The sequence below is a fragment of the Mesoplodon mirus genome (genome assembly GCF_964341445.2).
Source record: "Mesoplodon mirus genome assembly, chromosome: 7".
In the NCBI taxonomy this organism is placed as follows: Eukaryota; Metazoa; Chordata; class Mammalia; order Artiodactyla; family Ziphiidae; genus Mesoplodon; species Mesoplodon mirus.
This window is the reverse complement of record NC_138983.1, coordinates 93,167,567-93,192,763: the sequence shown is the minus strand read 5'-3', so window position 1 is coordinate 93,192,763 and position 25,197 is coordinate 93,167,567. Positions and strand designations below refer to the sequence as shown.

The 25,197-nt window shown below is 38.7% G+C and overlaps 2 protein-coding genes across 2 annotated transcripts in view; one reads left to right on the top strand and one right to left on the bottom strand.

The window, feature by feature from the left end:
* LOC309807669 (interferon regulatory factor 6-like) overlaps positions 1-25,197 on the bottom strand; it is a 1,069,421-nt gene that overhangs the window by 1,014,803 nt on the left and 29,421 nt on the right. The gene's annotated exons all lie outside the window — the stretch shown is intronic.
* LOC309808880 (uncharacterized protein) lies at positions 21,909-23,527 on the top strand (the record flags this gene model as incomplete). The annotated part of the gene is made up of 1 exon (XM_082629454.1): positions 21,909-23,527. Exon 1 carries the CDS (start codon positions 22,100-22,102, stop codon positions 23,525-23,527), a length of 1,428 nt encoding a protein of 475 aa, XP_082485580.1. The 5' UTR covers positions 21,909-22,099.

Here is a 25,197-nt window from a genome sequence, read left to right as displayed (position 1 = left end):
CATCATCTACGCACTTAAAACCCCCTGTAAGCTCAACTCTCGTATTTCTCAGAAAGGCCGTTAATGTTCATGATGCCCCTTTTGCCTTACATGAGCAGGTGCTCAACATTTATTGAATGAGTGTCTGCCAATCCAATGGATGCACTTTCAAAAATTCCTCCCTACACTCACCCTGTGATAAATTATATTTAGATAGAACTTTTTAGATTATGCCCTGCTTTCATGCACATTACCTAATGTAATTCTCATAGTATATATTTTTATCTTTCATTGCATTCTTAGAAGTTTTCCAATATCTTAAATTTATTTCAATGATTCACTTTCCTAATTCATTGCCAGGAGAGTCTCATCATGTCTTTTATGTTACTGTATATACAATACATGCACAGAAGGTGCCTTCTTGAATCAAAGAATCATGAACAGGAAATAAGCTAATGTCATATAAAAGCACACACAAACACACACACATACACAAAACCAGATTTTCACATCTTTAAAAACATGCTTTCTGGAATATAGATCATATGATCACTAAATACCAGTACATGCAAAAGTCCATATGATACCACCAATTTGCAACATATTACAGTTCTAAAGCTTACAAAATATGTGTATATGGCTTAAAATCAAATCGAAATAAAACCAAAACACTCTCAAAAGCAGATGAAACGTGTTTACCTCACTGACTCGTCTATCAGCCTTCAGTCTTATTACTCTTTCCTCCTTTAACTGCTTTAGGCACTCCTCCAGGGTTTCCTAAGCAAACAGAGTCAATATTATAACTAATTCATAGTATAATATCCAAAAGCCTTTCCAGCTATTGGTCTCATCAGGATTTAGGGGCAGAGCCAGAAGTGAACTCAGATTTTAGTCTGCTACTGGTCATATCATACCATGCCAGTGAAATGAATGATCAAAATCTATCAAATTTGCAAAGATTTATTTAAATTCCACTCTTTCCAACATAAATTTGTGGCAGCCCACCATAAAAGGCATATGCATATAACACAGTAAGTCAGAAATAAGAAGTTACGACCAAGAAAGAAAAATTCTATTTTTATTTGTGGGTCTCTTTATAGCAGGAAGTCCTATTAACGAACCTGCTTAGCATACCTGAATTGCATAATTGCAGATTCAAAAGCATGTTTTAAAAAAGTAACCACTTTTAAAGCAATTTACAGTCAAGCACTGTTCCTGGAGTTCCCTGGGTATTAAATAATCGAATCATCAAAACCCTAAGAGGGGGCTTCCCTACTGGCACAGTGGTTAAGAATCCGCCTGCCAGTGCAGGGGACACGGGTTCGAGCCCTAGTCCAGGAAGAACCCACATGCCGCAGAGCAACTAAGCCTGTGCGTCACGACTACTGAGCCTACGCTCTAGAACCCACGTGCCACAACTCCTGAAGCCTGCGCGCCTAGAGCCTGTGCTCCACAATAAGAGAAGCCACCGCACCGCAACGAAGAGTAGCCCCCCGCTCGACGCAATTGGAGAAAGCTGGCGAGCAGCAACGAAGACCCAATGCGGCCAAAAATAAATTTATAAAACAAACAACCCTACGAGGAAAGAACGATCACTAACTCCATGTTATTTTACAGATGAGGGAAACAGAGGCAGAGAAGTAGAGTAAGTAGAGCAGCACAGCCAAGGTCACACCACTAAGTAGCAGAGCCACACTGTGGACTCAGGAAGCTGGCTGCCATTCCTGCTCCCGGAGGTGGTAGTCTTCCCTTCACCAAGGTCACTGAAATAAAATGAACACTGATAAACTATCTTAGGAGTTTTAGGAACTAAGACACTTCGGTCCTGGAAGTGGGGACACTGCTTGCAATAGGCAGAATTCTGACAGAGCCCCCAAGATGACCACTTACTGAAGTACACAAACCTTCCACTTATCCAATCAAACTCTAAATGTAGGTGCTGTAGTGAAGGGATTTTGCACATGGAATTAAGGTTCAACATCAGTTGATCTTTTAAGATAGGGAGATTATTTTAGGTGGATGTGGCCTACTCAGGCACCCCATGAAAAGGACCTGAACTCTTCCTGAATTGAAGTACAAAAGGGACAAGAGGGAGACTCTCCATTGCTGGCTCTGAAGAGGTCCAATGCTGCGGCAGGGAAGGCAAGCGAGAGGCCTCTAGGAGCTGAAACTCTCCCCCGACTGACAGCCAGCAAGGAAATGGGGACCTCTGTCCTGCAACTGCAGAATCTGAATTATGCCAACAAGCCGGAAGAAGCCTGTAGGCATTCTTTCCCAGAGCCTCTGGACGCTAACACAGCCAGACTGACATCTTCATTTCAGCTCTGTGGCCCACACAAACTATGGTGAACATCCAACGTTTGGGGCTCAATATCTTACACTTAAATTTCACGTGCTTTAACACTCTCAGGAGGGAACCCACATGTTCCCATGTGTATCTGAACAGGAAGCCCAGTCACGCTGTGCCTGGACTTCTGACCTACAGAACTCTGAGCTAGTCAAATAGGTATTGTTTTCAGTCAGTAAGAGTGTAGTAAAAGAATTAATATTCTACTCAACCTCCAGGTTCGTGAGCAAAATAAATGATTGTCATTGTTTTAGGCCACTGTTTTGGGGTGGTTTCTTATGCAGTGATAAACAATCATAATACCTATACTTATGAAAACAGTAAGGTATATTTATACATGTTAACTGCTTTGAACAATCACTTAAAGAATGAGGAACTCTATTACCTGCCATCATTGGGAGAGGAGCTGGTATCACTGTCTGGACAGTAGCTTTTGGTACCTAACAACAATCCTACATCAGGAGTTTACCCTAAGGAAATCAAAGATGTGGGCAAAGATTTATCTACCAACATGATGTCATAAGATTGTTTATAACCAAACCCTAGAAGAAAGCTAAGAGCCTCCGAATTGGAACTGGTTTAAATATAAACAGCTCATCGTCTGAAGGAATGCGCTATGAAGCCACTAAGAATGACAAGAGGTCTCAACCAGAGTTCATGAATGGGCTTCAGGAGTGCTACATTCAAAATATATCTGTGCGTTTTTCCTGGGAGATGATGCATAAGCTTAATCAAATTCTCTGATGTAGAAGAGTAGTTAGTGACATGGCAAAATATTTCGGATACTTTTTTAAGACAAAAGAGCAGATTAGGTGTGTGTACATGCAGAGGTGGCTTTTATTTCCTTCAAGAAGTTCATTGTTTTCAAATATTTGCTCAATGAACATATATTTTTATATTCAGAACATGTTTAAAAAATTGAGAGTCTAAGAACTTCAAATTCTTTAATGTTTCATTACTAAAGCCAGTCAAGTTTTCAATGGGGAAAAAGGGAAAAAAATTGCAAAATTCCTCTACTTTTAATATAATGGTTTAATCAATCTTCTAAAACTGATTTCAAAGAAATTCTAAACAAATAAACAAAAAAACAAAAAACCCTCAGCACGGTCAGAGGAAGCTACACTAAAATTCCTGACTGGTTCTAAATAGCACATCAAAGTGCAATTACATGCAACAGTTTCTCCCTCTAATGGAGGGAATTAGAACACAGTGTTCAATTTTTGTGAAAAAGTGTACCCTCCTCCTACAAAGTATTCAGAATTCATGTCCCTTACATGGAAATATGGAACCAAAAAAGTTAGAAAGTAAAATTGCTTGATATTCTATTACTTAAGTAAGACTAATGATAAGGCTTTGGAATAATTTTCCTTCCTGCCGTCTGCTCTCCATTCCACCCTTCTGTACACCAGCTAGGGTGATTTTTCTGGGACAAAGCTCCCATCATATTGGATATCAAATTTTATGTTCAACTTTTCTCCATTTAACATTGAAATCAAGCATTTCTCATATAATCAGGGGATTCATAACCTTGATTTTTTTGTGCGGGCTACAAAATATTCCACTGAGTGGGTTTACTGGTTAACCATTTTACACATTTAAATTCTTTCCAACTTTTCAGTATTATCAGACAAAATAACCGTTTTTATGCATGAAGGCTTTTTTCCATATTGAGAATAACATTCTTACAATAAATCCATAAAAATGAGTTTGAGATCAAAGCAAATGAACATTTTTAAGGCTCTGAGGTACCTATCTCCAGACTTCTTTCCAAAAGATTTCTGAGATTTTACACTGCCATCAGCGATGTATCACTTGGTATATAACCTCTACTATAACTGTTGGCTTACTTCCTCACTTAGAGTGCAAGTTATTTGAAGATAGGGGGTGTATTTTATTAAGTGTTTATCCCCAGCACCTGTGCCTAGCACAACGTAGACGGTCAATAAATAATTGCTTAATAAGGAAAATCCCTGCCACACACGTACATATAAGATGTACGAGTGTGAAAGACAGACTGTGTGTTTTTCTCTAACTGGATAGATGAAAACTTGTCATCTTCTTTAGTGTGCAATTTTTTTGCTTATAATTAGTCATTAAATTTCTCTTTTAGATTATATTGTAAATATTCAGATTCTCTGAGGCAAATGGGCCTGGCACTACCCATTAGCTACATAACCTTGGACAAGTTCTATAACTCTAGGCCTCAACTTCCTCATCTATAAAATGGAGATAAGCTCCCATATTACAGAGCTCTTGTGAGAATTACATGAGTTAAAACACATATAAAATTAGAAGAGTGCTTGGTACATAGAATATGTGCAATTAATGCTGAATGAATGAACATGCGAATGCAAACAGTAGTGAAGGGCTTAAAATGAAACGGTCTCATCCCACTCCCACATCCAGCACTCAAGAAGCGACCGATTCTTTACGCAGTTTTTAATTGTAAAATACGATATGTATACTGAGAAGTGCACAGAACAAAACTGTCAATGTGACAAATAAAAAGAGAATACTTACATAAGCACTACTCGAATCTGAAAGTATTGATACTTGTCAGCATCGCAAAAACCCCCCATATCCTTTTCTCATCACAAGCTCCTTCCCTCTTCCCGGTTAAACACCAACCTCACTTCTTGACAGTCATTTCCTTTAACCTGCATGCATCCCTAACAAAAGAGTTTAGTTGTGTCAACATCTAACTTTATGTACAGGATCATAGTATATGAAGTCTTTTCTATCTTATTTCTTTCTCTCAACATTGGTTTAAAAAATTCATCCACATTGCTGCCTGTAGCTCTAGTTCATTCAATTTTATTGCTGGATAGTTTTCCCACTGTACAAATACACATCATTTATTTTTGACTGTTAATGGACATTTGGTTTGTTTTCAGTTTGTGCTAATGCAAATCATGGACAGGAATCCTGCTGTGCCCGTTATTCTGGTGCATTTACACAGGGCGGGGGTGAGGGCTGCTGGCTCACAGGCTATTTATATACCTTCAGTTGATGGAGAGGGCTAAATGCTTTCCAAAGTAGTTGTGTCGATTTATACTCCAGTATAAACAGGGTAGAAGATTCCCATAGTACTTCAGGCCTACAATACCTGATACTACCAGACTTTTTATTTATGTATGTGTCAATCTGATTGACATGTAGTTTCCTTGGTTTTGACTCACTTTTCACTTATTACTTAATGAAGTTGTACACTTTTCTCTGTTTACTGGCTGTATGGATTTCCTTTTTTATGAGGTTTACGTCAAATATTGTTATTTTTTATTATTTTATTATTATTATTTACTTTTGGCTGTATTGGGTCTTCGTTGCTGCGTGCAGGTTTTCTCTAGTTGCGGCGAGTGGGGGCTACTCTTCATTGTGGTGGCTTCTCTTGTTATGAAGCACAGGATCTAGGTGCGCAGGCTTCAGTAGTTGTGGCACATGGGCTCAGTAGTTGTGGCTCACGGGCTCTAGAGCACAGGCTCCGTAGTTCTGGTGCACAGGCTTCGCTGCTCCGTGGCATGTGGGATCTTCCCAGACCAGGGCTCGAACCCATGTCCCCTGCCTTGGCAGGCAGTTTCTTAACCACTGCGCCACCTGGGAGATCCAACTATTGTCATTTTGAATTTTTCTGCATTTCCAAGTAATACTCTCACATGACTATTTTCTCACTAAATTGGAGGCATTATCTGTTCACTTTCTGAATTACTAACAAGTAAGGGTTTAGTTCCTCTACATTCTTTCCTATGTCCACACTGCTCAGTAAAGTTATGTCATCATGAGTTATTCCACTGCTCATGATCTCTTTGACATGTAGTGATATACTTAAAAACCTACATTGTTGATCAACTAGAAACTCTCTCAACGTCACGCTTTGTAAAATAAGGACATTCATACCATCTTCCCTTTTTTCAACCTCCTGTCTACCTTCCAAACCTAGCTCTTACATTGTCAAAGTTGAAATTTATATTCTATTCTATGTGCAGTTAAGTCTTCTGTTATTTGAGAGTCAGTACGGAGTAAGGTTTAAGAGAACAGGCAGAGAGCCTAAACTCAAAGCCTCGATCCAACCTTAAATTAGGTACAGCCTGGGCAAGTTCCTTCCCTGTCTTAGCTTCCTGTTCTCAAAAGTAGGAATGATATTAGCACCAACCTCATAAGGCTATTCAGAGGATTAAATGAGTTAATATATGCAAAAACACTTAGAGCCTAATATATACTAAGTACATACTACTACACAATACATTTCAGTACATACCAAGTTAATACTCATACATACTAAGTATTGTTTACTTTAGTTATTTGTGATTACATGCACGTTGACAATAAAAGCTGCAAACCAAGACAGTATTGCCATTATTACAATGAAATTAATATTGCCCACTGCAGATGTACTGTGTCTCTGTGTATAGACTACACCTCGTTCCATACTGTGCCAGTGTCACTGCCCTTGTGCAGGGTGACCACATACCCCAAGCCGCCTTGGGCTGTTCCAGTTTATACCTGTTGTCCTGATGTTACAGCATTAGAGTGCCTCCTTACACTGTTGAAGTGTAAGGAGTTTGGACAAGTTCCGGTTTGGACAACAAATTAGATAGGTGGTCATTACCCCTGTGTGTCACTGAAAAGGGGGACATCTATAGTGTCAAGCTGAAGTGGATTCTTCCCTTCCTCACCAATAGTAGGTTAAAAATCAACCATAGTCTAGTGTGCTTCAGGTTTATGTCCATAGAGCCTTTTCTCCTCTGGAGTTCAAGTTCCTTCTCCTTTTCCTCTCCCTCCTCCCTTCCAACAGTGCCTAACACCTAGTAAGTACGATATGCCTCAAGGTGTTTCGAAGCTCTCAATCACACAATCAATAGAAGCCTCTCCATTCTAGACTAGCTGCAATCTGCACTGAATCCCCTATTACCTTCTTTCTTGGTTTATTGCCTCATTTTGCTGGATTATTTCTATAAATAGCTTAAGGTGTAGCACAGGAAGTCAATTTTTCAAATTTCTTTGGGTACAAAATATCTTCTTCAGCCTCCACGTATGACTGATAGTTTGGCTGGATACAAACCCCTAGGGTGAAAATTATGTGCCTGAAAAACTTTGGAGGTATCTTTCTAATGCCTTCCAGGATCCATGGTGCTCATGACAAGTATGATAAAGTCAGATTTTAACCTTTTTTTTAGGTGACCAGTATTTTTCTCTCTGGAATGGATGTATCCTCTCAGTATTTTATTCTATTTTAATTTATTTTTTCAGTATTTGAAAGTTTCACAAGGAAGGGTGCCTAGGTATGAGTCTATTCTTGCTCATCTTGCATAACTATTTTCAATCTGAGGCCTGATGTCTACTTTCAGCTGTGGGGAATTTTGTTGCCTTTTGACAGCTTCCCTCCATTTTTTTTCTGGGTCTGGAGTTTCTAATAGTAACATGTGGGATCTCCCAGATGCAGCCTCTCTAACATATTTCTATCACATTTTCCATTGTGTCTTTCTTTTTTATATACTGAGAAATTTTTTAAATTCCTACTGAATTTATTTCAGCAACCATATTTTCATTTCCAGGAGAACTCTTTTGCTTTCTGACCATTCTCCTTTTCTTTAATACCCTAGTCTTATTTTATAGTTGCTAGCTCTTTTTAAACCTCTCTCAGGATACTAATTAGGGTTTTTTCTTAAATTATTCTGTTCCCTAAATTGTCCCTGGTCCTACTAGGATATGCTTTCACTCTTTTTCCCCCTCTCTCATGTTGTAAGCTTTACTCAACTAACAGGCAAATGACAGTTATTTTCTATTTAAGAATGAGCGCAGAAAGCTCCCTGAAGTCAACGATTGATAGGCTTCTTATGCAGGAAGAAGCGGGCAGTAACTGTAATAGGATCTCCCCCAAACACAATTTTCTAGCGTGTAAAAACACACTAGCTGCCCCAGTTCTCGCCAGTTTCACTGTTTTCAAAATGAAATCATCTCATTTCAGGAGGGTGAGGGTGGGGCTGGGAGTCCACTCCTCGAAACACAACCCTTCAATGAGCTCCCCTATTTCAGTCACACTTTTAACTAACTCCACACTCTCTCCTACATGCGCATCAAAGCACGGAGCTACTTCTGCAGGTGGGGTCAGAATCCTCCTCAGTTGCACGTGGTCCCTGTGCATATTCTAGGTGATGCTTTTCCTCTGTTCTACTGCTTCAGTTTCACACTCTTCCACCTGTCTTCTCTCTTTCAAAACTATGTTGAAATCTCTTGATTGTTGTGGGCATATATACTTAAACACTTTGATACCATCATTGTAGTGTCTTGTCAAAACAGAGAAGAGCTAAAAGGGTTCTCAGTGTATTCTGAATCTGCTATTCTGTGGTCCCAGTGTTTAAACTTCTTGGACTTCCCCACTGTCTATTACTGCTTTTACAAATACAATCTCGTGGTCTATTCGTGAAGGAAATGAATACACCACAACTAAAAGGACAAGGAATGCGGGTTAGATGCTCTAGGGTCTTGTCATACTCTGCCATTTACTAATAAACCACTTACGTTCTACAAATTGTAGGTGCTCATTTATAAAACGAAAGGGAGTAACTCTACATGAACTATAGATTTCTCCTACTCTAACATTTCATAATTTTCTAAGTTCTTTTCTTAAAATTTCTCTATATTATCATTAATTTTAATTAAAAAATAAAAAACTAACTCTTTTCAAAATCAAACAGTAATTCCCGTAGTCCTACAATAATGGGATAATTAGTTCTGAAACCTGTCAAGTGTCATGTTTCATATGAAGAGAAAATCATATTAAATAATTTTAAAAAATTAAACGTGGACTTTGTAGCACAAAGACAAGGTCCCCCCGAAATGGTGTTCCTTTATTTACTAGAAATGTTCAGCTCTGCATTAAGGTTGAAATAAAATAAATATATTAACTTTGAGGTGCAAAAATTTCTTATAAAAATCAATTTTTATTTTCTGTCCATACAAACAAAAGTATGGAATGACATTAGAGGTCAGGTTTATTTGGTAATAGAACGTAGCTTCTTGATATTTTTGATTTTAGGAAAGGAGAATATCAACATCAAAACTTTTTTCAACTTTATTTTTATTTAAAATGAGGCCATATTTTCCTCTTATAAAAAGAGAGTTCAACTAGAACTGTCCATTTTCTCATCTGTAAAACAAGAGCACTGAATCAGCTGACTGTATTCATTCAGAAGTCAATTTCCTTATCTTATGATCACTAAGGTTCACCCTAAATCTAATATACTAAGGTTCTAAGGAAAGGAAAATATATTACTAACGACATGTTTTGATTTCCGTTTCTTAGAGTTCAAATGTCCACCATTCACCTTGGTCTAAGCTTAAGGAACCATTCAAGGGGATACAATGCAGGTGGGAGGAGAAAACAGAACCCTCACACAAGCTGTGCTGTGTTGCAATCAGCCTTCCGTTTGAAAAATAATCTTCTCTATAGCTTTAAAGTGATAACTTTGTACCTGCAATGCTTCTTGTTTCAAACGGATTTTCTCTGGCTCCTCCTGAACACGTTCTGAGGAATCGTCGACCTCTTCGATTTCTGAGGAGGAAGGACTCTCTACTGCCACAGTCACAGGAAATTCTGATGGACCTGAGTGTCACAAGAAGAAGATAGGAAACCACAGAGTTGTTACACTAAAGTGCAAAGAAAGAAGACAAGATTGTATAAAAGACAACACAAGCCAGATACCAAATATCCAAATATTAGAGGACATTTAACAAAAGTGATCTGAGGTATCATTATTTATAAATGTCTCTCACTGCTCTTTAGTGTAAAATAGGCAATGACTAAGTAAAAGTACAGGAACTTATTTTTGCTATGTTACTGTACAGACCTCTGTTGTACGTGGTTAGGATTAGTAATGGGAATTGCCCATATTATTTTATTAAGTTTCTTTCACAGAAGCCAAGTGAAGATCCAAGGTAAACATTTCTTCTCAGATCAACTTTATACTGCAAATGAAAAATTTATTCTTCACCATCAGACCAAAACAGTCTGGAAGAAAATGTAGTTTTTCAGAGGAAAATACATCAGTAAAGGGACTGATGAATAATCAGGAAGTCAACATATCTAAGCTGTGAATAATAGACATTAGAATTTTAAAAAATAAATCACATACACACACACAACTAAAACTGACCCATCAAAAATTTCATCTTCTCGGGCTTCCCTGGTGGCGCAGTGGTTGAGAGTCCACCTGCCGATGCAGGGGACGCGGGTTCGTGCCCCGGTCCAGGAAGATCCCACATGCCGTGGAGCGGCTGGGCCCACAAGCTACAGCCGCTGAGCCTGTGCGTCCAGAGCCTGTGCTCCGCAACAGGAGAGGCCTCAACAGTGAGAGGTCCGCATACCGCAAAAAAAAAAAAAAAAAAAAAATTTCATCTTCTCACCACCCTTAAGCCAAAACCAGGGCAACGATTCTCCCAGCAAGCTTCACTGCCACTGCAGTGTTGTTCAACAGGACATTTCCAAACATTTAAAACTGACCTGGCCACAACCCCATAAAAGTCTACACATCATAAAGAGCTGTGCTGGGATTATACAACCACGCAGAAGACAAGTCACTAGGACATCATGTTGACAACAAGCAGCAAACCCTGCAGCCTAGGAAAACCCTAAAGGAGAACGAGGTGCACACCCCTCTCTCCGGGAACGCAAGGCCAGGACTGACACCCAAGATGCTCTTCTCTCAACCTCAGCAGTGGTGCCTTTCACAGAGCAACTAGGCAGTCTCCCAAGACCACTGGGAAGGAGAATCTGATACTGACAGTATTCGCTTGCCACGAGGCCATAAGCGAGGGAATGTGTGTGGCCTTGGTGAGAGAGCAGAGGTTTGGGAGATGTTGCTTTATATTGGCTTTCAGATCAGGAATTTGTACATACAGCCCTCAAACAACGTTTCTTGAAAACATGCGAATATTCTTGAGTATGACAGCTCCATGTGAGGGGTCAGAAATGGCAGTCAAGTTCGTTTCACTGGGTAACAGCTGATTTGCGGACTGGAAAACAGGCTTCCTTGTTTACAGACATAGCCACAAGGCTGCCCGTTGTGTGCCAAATCCACACAACTACACAGTTGCATTGGGAGAGCGACCAAACATGTTTTACATGGATTTATTTCAGAGAGGGAAATGCTTCTTGTAAGGCTCTGTCAGTTTAAAAAGCAAGAAGAATGACAATCCACCTTTCCCAATTCAAGCCCTATATATCATAAATGTGATAGCTACACACCACCAACTGATTACATACATCACGAGCTTTGATGAATGGAAAGCCCCTAAAAAGATAGCAACAAAACGAAGTTAGATCTTCATGTAAATACATCACCAGTTAAACCCAGTTAATACAACTATTTAGTAGTATGAACAGTATCCATACAGAATTGTGTATAAAAATAAATAAGCTCAAAACAAGGACCTGGAGGGCTCTGCTACGGAGAAAACACAACAGAATTCAGCCTACTGGCTTGGTAATCACTCTCTGAACTGCTGAGAGGCCCCTTCAGCTCCTATGTTCAGGATGGTTGAGATTTGTCTCTCTTCTTTAAATGGTGATATTAATCGTTCTCTAATTTACCCCCCTGTGTGACGAGGATGGACCTGCGATTAAGTGTCTCAGGAAGAAGACAGGAAACCACAGAGCTGTGAAACTCAAGTGCAAACACTGGCGATTCAGCACTATAGTTTATGCAACAGCAATTCACATTACCATTTGCAAAAAAGTAGTCGGTTGTCCAGTGGGGATTAGAAACATCCATTTAACATGAGCAACTGAACAGATATTTTACACAGTAACTACTTCAAGTACTATTTAAAATCAATTCTCTTTGTTTTCTTAAGCAATTGTTAATCCCCAATTTCCTGATTACTACCAAGTAAGTCACCTGAAGATCATCTAGAGCCATCTATTTCACTTAGCAAGCCTAAAGCTATAATTCAACCATTTTATTTACTGTTCTGGGACAAAAATTACTATGAACAGCTATCCCCTGGATAAGAAATCAGGTAATGCTAGTTTGACTCACTAAATCTGATTTACTGAGTTAATAAGCCAGTTCCTTTAGAATAGCTCTAATGCATATTTTTCATCCATTCTGCATTAAACTATTTCCCATGCCTAAAATGTCTTTTTTCCCATTCGTACGTATCCAAATTCCTACTTCTGTGCTGCAGGGCTTCGCTCAACTACACCTGCCTTTAATCAAACTTTTCTCACATGCACAATTGGTGATCATTTTAGTCTCCTCAAGACTCCCACGGAGTTACCTCTGTTGTGACACTTGAGAAACAACTTGAAACTCCCAATTACTTTTAATTTTTCTTCCTTAGAGGGCTCATTAGGCAGAAGCCAAGCCATGTGTGAGTTACCTTTTTTCCTCTACACAAAGCACCAGAGACCACCCACATAATACAAGTTCCAAAATAAAGAACTCTAAATGACTGAAAAAGACAGGGAATGCAAACAGCTTACCTGTTGCTTTTTGCACTTTCTGCAGGACACAATGGCCGGAAACCAGACACTCCAGGTGGTAGCGCTTCAGGAGGGTAGCATTCTTTACCAGCAGAGTGTTTCCTTCCATTACTTACAGGCTTCTTTGCGGCCAAGACTACGTTTGACAAAGCATGAAAACAAGGAATCAAGATGCACCAAAGGTCTACAGAGCAACTGTCACACGTGCACACGTCGAAAGGAATCAAAAAGGCACTTGACAATGATGCCAAGCCCATTAGAAAGAGGATCGGTTTTGTACAAAGGTTTTACATAAGCCAGCATTTTTTTTTTTTTTTTTTTTTTGCGGTACGCGGGCTTCTCACTGTTGTGGCCTCTCCCGTTGCGGAGCACAGGCTCCGGACGCGCAGGCTCAGCGGCCATGGCTCACGGGCCCAGCCGCTCCGCGGCATGTGGGATCTTCCCAGACCAGGGCACGAACCCGTGTCCCCTGCATCAGCAGGCGGACTCTCAACCACTGCGCCACCAGGGAAGCCCTAAGCCAGCATTTTTAAAAAATATAAGTTCTCTACAGTAACAAGTTATTTTAACTAAAACAAAAGTATTGACATGTGCAGAAATGCAAAAATAAAGTTTAAAAAAAGATCCCAAAGTATGATACATTTTATGTATCATGCAGAAACACTCAAGTTTCCTGAATCGTAGAACACCTTTGGCATTTCTGAATCTCAAGGACACAGAAACACAGATATACCCATGACTTCTGCCAAACAGAATCTTCAGAAGTAGACCAAAAGTTAAATTTAAGATGAATTTTTCTATGTAAAAACAATACAAGTTATAAGGCTGCAAGTTGCTGGGGGGTAGGTGAGTCAATTTTACCTTCCTATAAGCCTGTCAAACTTCACTGCTCCTTTGATTTCATATAGAAAACACAAAAAAACCAAATAAAACCCACTGGATGAAAGAGTGAAATGTGGAGACTTACCCTATATTTCAGTAGTAAAGAGGCAAGTATCTTTATATGAAACATTTGGTTGCAGAAACTAGACCTATGTGTTAATATTTTACTTAGAACAAGCCATATATTAAAATTCACATTTAAATATTTAATTTGAATTTACTGAAAACAAACATCATAGGTTAAAATGGTTATATTTATCCTTCAAAGCTACTATATTTTATTTTATTTATTTATTTTAATAGATCTTGATTGGAGTATAATTGCTTCACAATTCTGTGTTAGTTTCTGTTACACAACAAAGCGAATCAGCCATATATGCATACACATGTCCCCATATCCCACCCTCTTGAGCCTCCCTCCCACCCTCCCTATCCCACCCCTCTAGGTCATCGCAAAGCACCAAGCTGATCTCCCTGTGCTATGCTGCTGCTTTCTACTATATTTTAGCAGCATTAGGATGCAGGGTAAAATGGAGTGTATGTGGTAATATAGGACAAATATTTCATAGAGTGTAGCTTATTGATAATCACCACACGATCCTGTGTGATTTACATGCCTCTTAAAAATATATAGGAGCTCAGTTCATTTTGTGCTATTTTATTGTGTTTTTTAACTTCATTGCCATCAAAAAAAATGTTTGTATGCATACGGTTTGTATGTGTATACCCTTCCTTTACTTTCAGAAACTAATGCAAATACATTTGTATTAAAATTTTTTTAAATTACACTTTTCTTGTTAGGAGATTAAAAAATTTCTAATAAAAGTTCCCATCTTTTATTAGGCATACATAAGTACAATACAAATGTGACACAATTCACACCATTATTTCACTCCTATACTCACCTGGATCTAGGTATATACCCAGATACTGATTTGGCTTACCTCTATGTCTCCAAATAACTGAGGCAAATACAAAAAAAAGCCCAAGAAATAAAATTACTCTTAAAAGAGCTCAATGAGCTTGTATACTTCAGTTACATTTCCACTTTGTTTAATCATGCTAACTAAAAAAAAATGTTTAACTGTTCTCATTCCATGATGCTCTATTATTCTGTACTAATTTTACAGAATTCCTAATATGTTTTACATATACACGTTTTATTTATATATCTTTCCATTTCTAATATCATAGCAAAAGTCAATGTAGCTATTTTAAGAATGCTTTACATAGGATATACATTTTTAATAATAATATCTAATTAGTGTGATATCACAAATCTTAACTTCTTTGAATGTACTATTTGATGATTAAAATATCACTTTCTTGAAATAACAATTGGCAGACGATCATAAGTTTTTTGACTTCATAAACACTCTTAACAACTTATTTAATACACTATTGTCCAAGCAAGTTAATAGAGAATCAAAAACATACAACTTGAAGTATAAAAAAAAAAGCTGTATTTATGAAGATGTTTACAATAGTTTATTTGAGGTTATTTCCAATTTTTCACCAATTTAAGAAATTGACCTACTCAATGAAACCTTGTGAATGCAATGTTAAAAAGTATAACTATGAATCACAGAATTTAAATTTAGTATGAAAAGAATGGCAAATTATATTGAAGCTATGTGGAATTATGTTTATAGACAGCAGGAAGAGAAAATTAAAATGTAAATATTGCTTGATAGGATAATGGGATTAGAGGTGGTCTTTTAAATTTTTCATTTTTATGCTAATACAATACCTTTATACAACTCAAAAATCTTCAAACAACACATTTTTTTAAAATTGTGGTAGACTACACAAAACAGAAAATTTATAATTTTAACCATTTTAAAGTGGACCGTTCTGTGATATGAAGTCAACAAATTTTTAAAACTTTCAGAGGGCACCTGAATAAAAGATGTGCAGTCCACTGGTGATTTTAATGTATCTGGTATATAACTAAAGTCACCACAAAACTCTTTCTGGGAAATTGGCAGATCATAAAAATAAAAAATTTATTTTGCTTTTTATTAAACCTTATTGTTTTGCTGTTTCAAAATTCAAATTTACTCACAAGAAACAGTTTCATATTAGATTTGGTTTCACAAATGCTGCTCCTGCTATTCATTCTTATCACCAAAAAAAAAAGACTATTTGTGACTAACGACAATATGTTACAGAAAATAAAAAGTTAAAAGGTTTTCAATCTGCATATCTGGGAACCTAAATTAAAGCATCACACAACATTTTCAAAAACAGAAAAGCCATTTGATTTGACTAAAATCTTAGTTTTAAGATGGCAGAAAGTACCTTGATAATTTTCTTTTAAGAAAGAAAGAAAACCAAGCCATTAAAGAGAAATTCTTCCGAGAGAACTGAAACATGTTATATAACTCTGACTTGGCACTCCTTCCATCTGGAGAACTTTTTTGGTAACTGTTTTCATCACAGAATGATCTAAAGTAAAATGAATTGAAATTAGAGTAATTATTTTCCAGTGAGTGGCTATTTCCATTTAAAACCAAAAGCCAACTAATTATTGCTTTTCCCATACATTTAAATATGAAATCTACATTATATAATTATACACTTATTTCCCCTTGTGTATTCTAATTTCTTCCTCAGAAACCTAAGATGCCATCTTGCAGACTGCCCACAGTGGCTACTATTTTGGCAGCAGCAAAGGTCAACTTGAAACATTTTGCATCTAAAGTGGCTTTGGATACCTTTGGATACAAAGTACAGTCTGAGCACCGTCCAGACGCTTAGATACCTAAAGAGCATCTAAGATATCAAACCAGGGCATCCAAGATAACAAACCAAGTCCTGATATTCCCTCAAAAGCTGCTCCTCCCATCAGCCCCCTTCTTCTAAGGGATACTACCCAGTTGCACACATAATCATCAACGACTTGTCTCCTTGTTACTATTTCTTTCATACCTCACATCTATCTGCAGGTCTTGATAGCTACACCCTCAAAACACAACCTGAATTCAACCACTTTTCACTTGCTGCAAACTTCCAACCTAACCTAGGCCATAAACATCTCTTATTTGGAGCACTGTGATAGTCTCCTAACTGGTCACCCTGTTCCTCTTTTTTTTTTTTTTTTTTTTTTTTTTTTGAGGTACACGGGCCTCTCACTGTTGTGGTCTCTCCCGTTGCGGAGCACAGGCTCCGGAAGCGCAGGCTCAGCGGCCATGGCTCACGGGCCTAGCCGTTCCGCGGCACGTGGGATCTTCCCGGACCGGGGCACGAACCCGCGTCCCATGCATCGGCAGGCGGATTCTCAACCACTGCGCCACCAGGAAAGCCCCCTGTTCCTCTTCTTTATCCTCCCAAGTCCCTTCTCTATACCAGGTCACCTTATTCAGATACGATTTGCATCATGCCTTTTTCCAGTTCAAACCCCTCTACTCATTTAGAATAATCCACATCTTTACTCTGGCCTTCAAGACTTTACAAGAGCAGACCCCTGGCTAGCTCCTTGACCTCATGTCATACCACACTCTTCTTCACTCGGTACTCTGCCCAGATTGGTCTCCTTGCTTTTCCTTAAATACTCCACCCACCTACATGCCTACATACTCATTGCCTCCTTGTCCTGGAATGTGCTTACTCCACATCTTCCATGGCTTGCTCCTCTCTTCATTCAGGTCTCCGTTCAAATGCCACTTCTCCAGTGAAGCTGTCCCCTAACAAATCTATCCAATGGAGTCCTACCTGCTCTCCCTCACTCTCCTTACATTAAGATAGTTTTGCACTTCCTACTCTCTAAAATTATATGACTTATCTATTTACTCATTTCTATCTGATCTCCTTCACTAGAATGTAAGCTCCATGAGGGCAAGACTTTTGTCTGTCTGGTTCACTGCTTTATCCCTAGTCCCTAAACCCGTCTCTGGCACACAGAAGATGATTACAAAATTACTTGTGAATCTGACAAATGAATAAAGTACTCCTGGCAAGAATTCAGAGGTTGCACAGGAAAGAAAGAATGCTCTTGGTGGAAGCAGGCTTAGTTATCTAGGTTCACCTCTATTCAGAGTAGAGATAAGAAAAATTGACAAGTATAATTCACTTTAATTAGTACCTTAGCTGCTAAAAACATAAGGGAAGTGCAACACTAGAAAAGTACAGTTGAAGCTTGAACAACATGGGTTTGAACCTCACGGGTCCACTGACACACGCATAGTTTTCAATACATATGTACTATCGTCCTACATGATCCAAGGTTGGTTGAATCCACACATGTGGAACCACTGACTATAAACTTATACCCAGATCTTCAACTGCGTAGGGGTCGACACCCCTAAGCCCACGTTGTTCAAGGGCCCACTGTATATGATGAGGAAAGTTAAACACATTAAGTTTTAAAAAACTGTCAATACCTGAACAAATTTTTTGTTTTGCTATGTGTTTATCAATTTAAAAAAAGTGACCACATACCAACAAGCAGATTTTTTCTTATATCCAGAACGAGCAGAGTTCTGTTGGTTTCAAGGGCCTTTAGGAAAGCCTTTGCTCCTTCACTGGTGAGGCCGCACTGCTGCAGGTCAAGTGCTTTTCGATGAAAGACAAAAGGTCACTTGCTAACTCTACAGATTTAACATATAGACAACTCTCATTTTCTCACGTGTGGAAGAGTCCTGCACAAGACAAGTCATGGCAGGTTTGTAATTTTGGGTATGGAAAAAAACAGAAACATATACGCACACACATAATGCATAATCCAATTTAAAAACCTCTTCTTGGATGTGCAATAACCCTGGCTTTAGTACCAATAAATCAGACAACATATTTTACAATTACAGAACTGAAGAATAACTGTATATAACCTATGAGCAAAAAGCATCACAAAATGAATCTCAGTTCATAATTAGCAAGGGCGGCAGGGGCGTGTAAACCTCACAAGCAAAACCTGGTGGAGCTCAGAAATGCACTGCATTCTTCTGATCATGATCTTCAGCTCCAAATCACACTTGAAACTAGTTCAAAGGGGAAAACAAAATAGAAGAAATGTAATAACTGTTAGTTTTAGAGGAAAAAAAGACAAGTCTAAGAGGATACAAATAATAAAAACTTTCAACAATGTGTGAATACAGAATACATACTAAAAACCTATCATGAAAGTATGATGGTCAAGAACCCTCGCAGTAAAAGGTCAGACAAAAACCAGAAAAACGGATCATGAATTCTAGTAGTTCTGGGGCTGAACAACCTACTCATTTAAACCAAAGGGATCATCACTAAAGCCCAGGGATTAAAAAATATTACATGAAAGGAAACTATCATGAGTCTTTTGTTTAAGTGTTGTGTGGACCATCACATTAAAATAACTGGAGTCTTTCAACACCCCCATGACACACAGAAATAGCAAGTCAGACATACGGATCTGACAGGATATGATACAACCCTTACAAGCTCTCACTACAGAAGAATGGACACAGGGTATAATTAACCAAATAGCCAAATTAATACAAACAGCCAGTAAACCTCACCAGTCAATCAAATGAATACAAAATAAAACACAATGTGGTTATTCTCCTATCAGATGAAGCCAAGATTCTGTAAGAAAAGCCTTTAAATAATGTCTATACCCTTTGGATCCAACAACTCTCTTTCTAAGAATTTAACCAAAAGAAATAGTCAGAGATATAGGTAAGGATATATATCAGAGTACTATTTGTAACTGAAAAACTGGGCAAAGCTTATATACAAGAATGGATAAGCTATGTGCACTGTGGCATATTCATATAATGGAATACTGAACAATCACAAAAAATGATGCAGGAGATGCAAATTTACTGACTTGCTAAAATGCTCATACTAAATTAATTGAAAAAAGTTATAAAATTTGGAGTAATCCCACTTGCATAGAAAATGGAGAGGTACTCATTTTTTTAGTTTTACATTTTTTTACAAGTGCTACAGGCCAGTGTTTGTGAGAGGCAGGCTTCGCATCTACTGTTGGGGTGGACTACAAATTGGCATAGCCTTTCTGGGTGGTAATTTGGCCATGTGTATCAAATGTCTTAAAAATAGGTCACACTTAGTCATTCCACTTGTAGTACCTTATTTTACAGAAGTAATCCCGATGGACACAGAGATGTATATACAACGTATTCACATTGTTTCTGACAGGGAAAAGCAAACTGTCTAAATAGAATTGCAAAGAATCGATTAAGGGCCTCCCTGGTGGCGCAGTGGTTGAGAGTCCGCCTGCCGATGCAGGGGATACGGGTTCGTGCCCCGGTCTGGGAGGATCCCATATGCCGCGGAGCGGCTGGGCCCGTGAGCCATGGCCGCTGAGCCTGTGCGTCCGGAGCCTGTGCTCCGCAACGGGAGAGGCCACAACAGTGAGAGGCCCGCGTACAGCAAAAAAAAAAAAAAAAAAAAAAAGAATCAATTAAACTATGGGACATCAATACGACACAATACTACATGATACATCATTAAGTGAAAAAAGCAGGAATATGAAATAGCAGGTATACTACAATTCTATTTTTGTAATCCCTAAGTGTACATATATATTTGTAGAAAAAAAAAGACTGAAAGTATATACGTCAAAATGAACGGTGATTATATCTGGGTATTAAAATTATAGGTAATTGTTCTCTTGTTACTCTGTATTTTCTATAAAGGATATATGCAACTCTTAGAGAAAGTTTAAAAGCAAAATAAAAGCTATCAGTACAATGAGGCTTTAAAAAATCCTATCACAATAGTATCATGCCAAAAGCTAAGCATATTTCATATTAAAAATTCAGTATTTTCAATTTTAGAATTTCCCTCTAAGCCATAAATCCTCACTAAGAGATTCTGCCAAAGCACTTGCACCCAGGTCACCAATGAGCATGTTGCAGTTCAGAGTGATGCGCCTCAAACCAGTCATGCAGTCAAGATCACGTCTCCTGGAATGAAGACTCTCAGCCCAGGTTTCTTCATGCCTTCTGGTAGTCTGATACTTCAAAGATTTAATGGGATGAAATTAAGATGCTTGAATAAGGAAACAGGGTGTGCCTGAGTATGGCTTATTCTGTCAGAGATTTACACACACACACAGATCAAGCATATATGCCAGGAGCATCAACCTGAGAAATTCAACAGTCACTTCTGGTTTACCAGTCCAGTGACCCAGATTCTGCTCGGTCAGTGATTAGATTCTAGCCACTGCATTTCCTGTTTCTGAACACTTATGTAAAGTTGGACAACTCAATTACAGTCTGTGAATTATTTTCCTTATCTTCTAAGTCAGGGAATTGGTTCTAAATCCTATCTTTGCTGAGGCCCTATATTTCATCATCCTGTCCTCCAATGGCCTCCAAACACCTCACTGGGCAAACCATAAGAAAACTTTTTAATATGCATCTTATTTATTAACAAATTATATACACAAAGTTCCATACATAGAATTTATGTACATGATAAACTACACAGATTTTTAAAAATAATACAAAGGTAAAAATGTTCTCATATTTTCTTTTCCTAACTCCTAAGGCATTATTTTATTTATTTTTTTATAAAGATTTATGTATTTATTTATTTGTTTGTTTGGCTGTGCTGGGTCTTTAGTTGCAGCATGCCGGATCTTTTAGTTGTGGCATGTGGGCTCTTAGTTATGGCAGGCACGTGGGATCTAGTTCCTTGAGCAGGGATCGAACCCAAGCCCCCTACATTGGGAGCACATAGTGTTAACTGCTGGACCGCCAGGGAAGTCTCAAGCATTATTTTAAAAACTATATTTACAAAATGTATCTCACATGCTACCTTGGGTGTGCACACAAGCTTTAGAGGCCTGGACTATGCAGAGCCAGTTTGATGTGCCTTGGGAAAATAATGGTTTGACATTTAAGCAAAACTACTGTCTTGAAGACATTCAATTCTTTATGTTCATAAAGTAAATTTTGGTAACAGGGAACACTGACTGTCAATGAAAAAAGTCTTATTACATTCCTGAAAAAGTAAAAGACTCAAAGTGCCTTTGTTACTCTAAAAGGAAAATCATTAGTGTCATTTTTCTATTAACAATAACTTATTAAAGCTCCAAGCAGAAACAACAGCAATCACTTACACAGTGCTTAGTATGTGCCAGGCACTATTTATACAAATAAGTGCATTTAAACCTCATAATGAGGCGTAGAGGTTAAGTGATTTGCCCATGGTCACTAGCTATGAAATGGGAGAAAGGAATTCACTCTGTCTACAAGAGGCGGGCAGGTCAGGCGTGGATCAAGGCCGGAGAGGACGACACCTCTAGGCCACAGCAAGTAAGGGCTGAGCGCGACGCCCCAACCGAAGAAAACTGCCCCACACCGAGCGGTCTCCTGACACCCCGAGCAGGTGCTGGCCTCCGAAAACACGTGTGGGAGCAGTGGGGACAGAGCTCCTGAAGCAAAAAGGAACCGCAGTTGATTATGGAAGATTCTCACAAGAATAACGCTTCAGAGACAGCACCTCAGTCTGGTTCAACAGTTCAGGGAGCTCATATTTCTCATATTCCTCAACAGATGTCATTAAGAGGATCTGCGCCAGTGACAATTGTACCTCTTCCTGGAGAGCAAGTACAGGTTCAGGGGGTCATCCAGACAGCTCAGTCTTCTGTAATTCACCCACCACACGTGCAAACGGTATCATCTTTATCAGAAAGTGAAGAGTCTCAGGACTCATCTGACAGCATAGGCTCCTCACAGAAAACCCACGGGATCCTAGCACGGCGCCCATCTTACAGAAAAATTTTGAAAGACCTATCTTCTGAAGATACACGGGGCAGAAAAGGAGACGGAGAAAATCCTGGAGTTTCTGCTGTCACTTCTATGTCTGTTTCAACTCCCATCTATCAGACTAGCACCGGACAGTACATTGCCATTGCCCCAAATGGAGCCTTACAGCTGGCCAGTCCAGGCACAGATGGAGTACAGGGGCTTCAGACATTAACCATGACAAATTCAGGCAGTACTCAACAAGGTACAACAATTCTCCAGTATGCACAGACCTCTGATGGACAGCAAATACTTGTGCCCAGCAACCAGGTGGTTGTACAAACTGCATCAGGAGATATGCAGACATATCAGATCCGTACCACACCTTCAGCTACTTCGCTACCACAAACCGTGGTGATGACATCTCCCGTAACCCTTACATCTCAGACAACTAAGACAGATGACCCCCAACTAAAAAGAGAAATAAGGTTGATGAAAAATAGAGATCCTGTAATGTGGAGAGCTGTGATTGGAACTAATAACATAGATGGGCGTCAGCCACACTCCAAGATGATGAAAGTTAAAGCGATCATTATCCATCCAGACTTCGATGTGGAATCTTATGAAAATGATATTGCGCTTTTTCATTTAAAGAAAGCAGTGAGATATAATGATTATATTCAGCCTATCTGTCTACCTTTTGGTGTTTTCCAAAGACTGAACCGAAACACGAAGTGTTTTATAAGTGGATGGGGAAGAACAAAAGAAGAAGGTAATATTACAAAAAAATTACACGAAGCAGAAGTGCATTATATTTCTCGAAGTTTTTGTAATTCTGACAAGAGCTATGGGGATATAATTCCTTACACTTCATTTTGTGCAGGTGATGAAGATGGAGTTTTTGATACTTGCAGGGGTGATAGTGGTGGACCATTAATGTGCTACTTACCAGAACGTAAACGATATTTTGAAATGGGAATTACCAGTTACGGATATGGCTGTGGTCGAAAAAATTTTCCTGGTGTCTACAGTGGGCCATCCTTCTACCAAAAGTGGCTGACAGATCACTTCTACCAGAACTGGAAGCAGGCTCTCGAAGAGATATTTGCACAGTCATGCTCATGGCAGCATTATTCACAATAGCCAAAATGCAAAAGCAACCCAAGTGTCCATCAACAGATGAATGGATAAACAAAATGTGGTATACACATACAATGGAACATTATTCAGCCTTAAAAAGTAAAGATATTGTGTCACATGATACAACATGGATGAACCTTGAGGACATTATGTAAAGAGAAATAAGCCAGTCACAAAAGAACAAATATTGTATGATTCCAATTATATGAGGTATCTAGAGTAGTTAAATTCATAGAGACAAAAAGAATGGTAGTTGTCAGGTGCTGGGAAAGGGGGAGAAATGGAGAATTACTGTTTAATTGGTACAGAGTTTTGCATGATTAAAAGAGTCTGTGGATGGCTGGTGGTGATGGTAGCACAACACTATGCATGTACTTAATGTCACTGAACTGCATACTTAAAAATGGTTGATTGTAAATTTCAAAAAAAAAAAAAAAAGAAATGGGAGAAAGGAGATTTGAACCTAGGTCATTTGGCTTCCGCACCCAAGTTCCTGACTGTTTTCTACCTCAGGGGTCAATGGACTTGCCCTGTACAGGCTCAAAGAATTTTTCAATTTTTAAAATCTAAATTTAAACATTTCCAGATTTGTGGGCTATACAGTTTCTGTTGCAACGACTCTGCCCCACTGGTGTAGGGTGAAAGGAGCCACAACTACCATGTAAACAATGGGTGTGACTCTGTTCCAGAAAAACTTCCTTTACAAAGCCAGGCGACGGGCTGGATCTGGCCCACCAGCCAGAGTTTACCTATCCCTGATCTGCACCATCAAACTATTAAAAAGCCTTCATGTCAAATTATTAACTAACTTTAGGCCTAAATACAGTCATTATAACCACTGTAAAGTTGTTAAGGCATTATTTTAAAAACTGTATTTACAAATTGCTGATGTACTGACTTATTAGTTTAAAAACTACAACAGCTAATAAACACTTGATTCATTTAAGTCTTGAAGACTAAAATGGCATAGTTTCTTCACAGTATTACAATAAAAGTTTTCAGTAAAAAAACATACATAAAAGTATTATTAGGTATTATATATTAAATCTCTTATTTCTAAAATTAAGTGGACTATCTTTACTAAATGGTAGAATCCCAAACTGAAAACTGGTCATATTCTTTCAGCAAAATGAAAGCTGCGCTCACATGTATTAAAAGACAAAAATTAGGGCTTTCCTGGTGGCGCAGTGGTTGAGAGTCCACCTGCCAATGCAGGGGACGTGGGTTTGTGCCCCGGGCTGGGAAGATCCCACATGCCGCAGAGCGGCTAGGCCCGTGAGCCATGGCCGCTGAGCCTGCGCGTCCAGAGCCTGTGCTCCGCAACGGGAGAGGCCACAACAGTACCACACACACACACACAAAAGACAAAAATTAACTGCCCTCTGTATCAATGTATTAATGTGCTTCAATCACATATGTTTTCATGAAAGTTTAAACATAAAATCACCTTTAAGATCTAGGCCATGGGATCTGCTCCATGCCATGTCAGAACACACCCCGTTAAGTTTACTTAACTTGTCTTACGTGTGATAGAATTCTTTATACCTTGACAAATAACTAAAAGGAAAAAAAAAAAAACCCACACACACAATAAGATGAAGAGCCTATACATTTGTCAATCTTGACTTATTTGCTTTTCTTGAGTCAGTTGGAGGTTTATAGCCACATTCTCA